Below are 2,844 nucleotides of genomic sequence, written 5' to 3' on the forward strand. Positions count from 1 at the left end.
GTGTCACGTTGGCAGCGCCTGCCCGCGGGGGCTCCCCGGCGTGCCCGGCCCTTTGGCACACGATGCTCAGGGCTCCTGCCGCCGCGCCCGCCAGCGCCTCCAGCCCTCCGGGGCGAGTCCCACCCGCCCCGGGGACTTGTGATCCTTCGGCCGAGGCCGCTGGTCCCCGGTAACTTCCGCGGCCACAGAGGGCAAGTCCCGGCTCGCGCACCAGCGGCCCAAGGCAGGGTCGGTGCGGCCCAGGGTCTGTCAGTGCTGCTCGGGGCTGAGGCCCGGGAGCACCGAACGCCTCCGTGTTTTCCCGTCGCCGCCGCCCAGGTGAGCACCTCCAACACGCACCAGCCCCGCGTTTCCTTTCGGCCTCTGCTGATAGACTTACCTACAAAAGCCCTTTTTTGCCTGACCCAGCACCGGCCGGTGTCGGCTGCAGCCGAGCTCTGGCCTTTACCGATTCCCCCGGGGCGTGCCCTGGGGCTCTGTGACCCTCTTGCGGTCTCATCCCGCCCAGCCCCGCGGGGAGGCCCCTGCTCGGTCCAGCCGCTCTCCCACAGGGCTCAGGATGCCCTGGAATGGCCCCGGCATCGCCGGCTCCTTCCTGGGATTTTGTAGGTGGCCCTTGGCCCCTCCGAGCCCTGGCAGTGGATGCCCTGGGACGCTGCTCAGGGCTCCCCACGCCGCGGAGGTGAGAGGGCTCAAAAGAATGAATTCCTGACAATGATCAGGGATGTCTGGGAGCTTTGCTTGTGCTTTGCTTCCCTTGTTTCTCAAGGACTCCTGAGCCTCAGGTGGTTCCTGAGGTCCCTTTGTCTGTTTGGGTGGGACCGAAACGCTCGTCGAGCTCCCGACAGAAAAATCCCTGGGAGGAGACTCTGGGCCTTCAGCAGGCACTTGGGCAACCCCTGGAATAGGAAAAGTACGATAAGGGGGGGCTGGAACAGAGACACAGGGACCCTGTTCTGGGGAGGGCGATTCTGCTGGTTTAGGAAGGAGGCACCTGGGCTTCACTGCAGCGCGCCTGCTCTGAGAGCTCAGCTGGTAGAGGATCCCCCCAGACCAGGGGCATGTCCCTCAGGGAGCGGCCGCAGCTCCCAGAAAGCGCCTCTAGATACGATCTGACCCACAACACAAAGAGGTTTCGGGGGTTTTCCAGGAGCTTTCAGCTCTCAGTTCATCACCAGTTTTCAAAATCCCACTGGATTCCCCAGTTGCCACTGGTTCTACCCGTTCCATTCCACGCCCTCGTCGGACACCGCTGCCCACTGACGCAGCCTTCCCTCGTCACGGTTACTCACCTTCTGAAGAACCTTCATCATAATTCACTTCCAAACTCCTGAGAAAACACTCAAAATGTTCTATTTAACAGATATTTAATCTATGTCGAGCTTTTCATGGCCGAGCCTTTCTAAGTTGCTTAAACTGTCAGTGTTGTTCCTAGAGCACCTGTGCTCTATTAAACCTATAAAACAATATCTATTTATTAATTATTCCTGCTAGTAATAATATCCTAAGAGAAAACAGTTTTCTAAAGCTTGTTCCTTTTCCATCAGCTAGCGACCACTGTGAGGAAGACCCTGGACTTCTCCCCTCGCCCACACCAGACCCTCCCTCTCCTTTCCCTGCGTGTGCCAGGACTGGGCAAACGAACCCCGGGAACTCCTGTCAGGTACTGGAAATTAAATATGTAAAATTGGGTGTCGGAAGTGTGGGGAAGGCAGAAGAGCAAACCAGTGAGAGGTCTGCGAAGCGCACATTTCCCTTGACACCGAGCGCCCAGAACAAACACAGCACCTTGGTCCAGTGATTTGAGCTCGATGTGGCGCCAAGGGAGAGTGCAAGGGGGGCGCAGGCCGTGCCGTCCCGTTCTGTCCCTTCAAGGACAGACTTATCTCCTGTTCTGCTCGATTCCCTTGAACTGTGATTTTTTGTAGCAACCTGCCAGCCCTGTGCCTCATCCTCCCTTCCTTCCCACGCAACCCAGCTCCACCTATCATACCAAGTCAACCTTGCTTCCCGTTCTCCCTCTTTTTTTCCCACAAAAAACAGCTGTACCCCTTGGCACCATGAAACTAATTATGTATTAATGATAGAATAATGATTTGCCTCCAGTCCCACCCACTCACCATACCTACTACAATAAACAGTACCCCAAGTTTGTACCTAACTTGGAGGGACAATGATCCGACAGCAACTCGGAGGGGCAGATCGAGGGGTGCGTGCTCTCCCCCCCAGCAGGACGCCTTTGGGTAAGATTCCCTCGGCTACGCCGAGTGACCCCTGGGAGCTGTGTGTGTGCGACTGCAATCCTTTGGTTTTGCGTAGTGCTGTAGAGCCAACCTGCGGTGTGTGCATTTATCGCAGGCGATCTTAAAGAATCTGTAAGTGTTGCACGAAAAATAAACCGTGCTGTTCGCGAACCTGGCGGCTCCTCTCGGATGCGACCAGAGCTGCAGCGACCGGGCTGCCGGGGCTGGGTCAGAGCAACAGTCCCGGTCTCAAGGGGCAAACCCGTGAAGGGGCAAGTCCAGCCGCCCCCAGTCCCTCTGATCTCTGAGGGGATTTATCTCTTACCAAATTTATCTCTTACCCTGAACGCCACAACGCCTCCCCCCCAGACCCCCCTCTGCAGGGAATGTGATGGACGTGTGCGGTCTGTGTGTGGCAAACCCCCGTCCCTCGCCAGCGACCCGGGGGAACGGTCCCCGGGTGGCACCGGGGTTCCTTACGGCGACTTCTCCCGATTTCGGAGGATTGCTCATGGTCCCGCCGGCCCCGGGGCAGCTCTCCCGGGGACGTACCAAGAACCGCGATATTCAGCACAAATACGAACGCGGCCGGGTTCTAGCG

The 2,844-nt window shown here is 58.2% G+C and overlaps 1 protein-coding gene across 1 annotated transcript in view; it reads right to left on the minus strand.

The window, feature by feature from the left end:
- The window catches only part of TMEM214 (transmembrane protein 214), a 13,254-nt gene extending 11,944 nt beyond the window's left edge, over nt 1-1,310 (minus strand). The window contains exon 1 of the mRNA XM_026867585.1: nt 1,293-1,310. Coding sequence (XP_026723386.1) covers nt 1,293-1,310 — 18 coding nt within the window. The remainder of the gene's footprint in view (nt 1-1,292) is intronic.
- Nucleotides 1,311-2,844: the final 1,534 nt, after the last annotated feature.

Source organism: Athene cunicularia, unplaced genomic scaffold (assembly GCF_003259725.1).
Source record: "Athene cunicularia isolate RWA unplaced genomic scaffold, athCun1 SCF_83, whole genome shotgun sequence".
Classification (NCBI taxonomy): domain Eukaryota; kingdom Metazoa; phylum Chordata; class Aves; order Strigiformes; family Strigidae; genus Athene; species Athene cunicularia.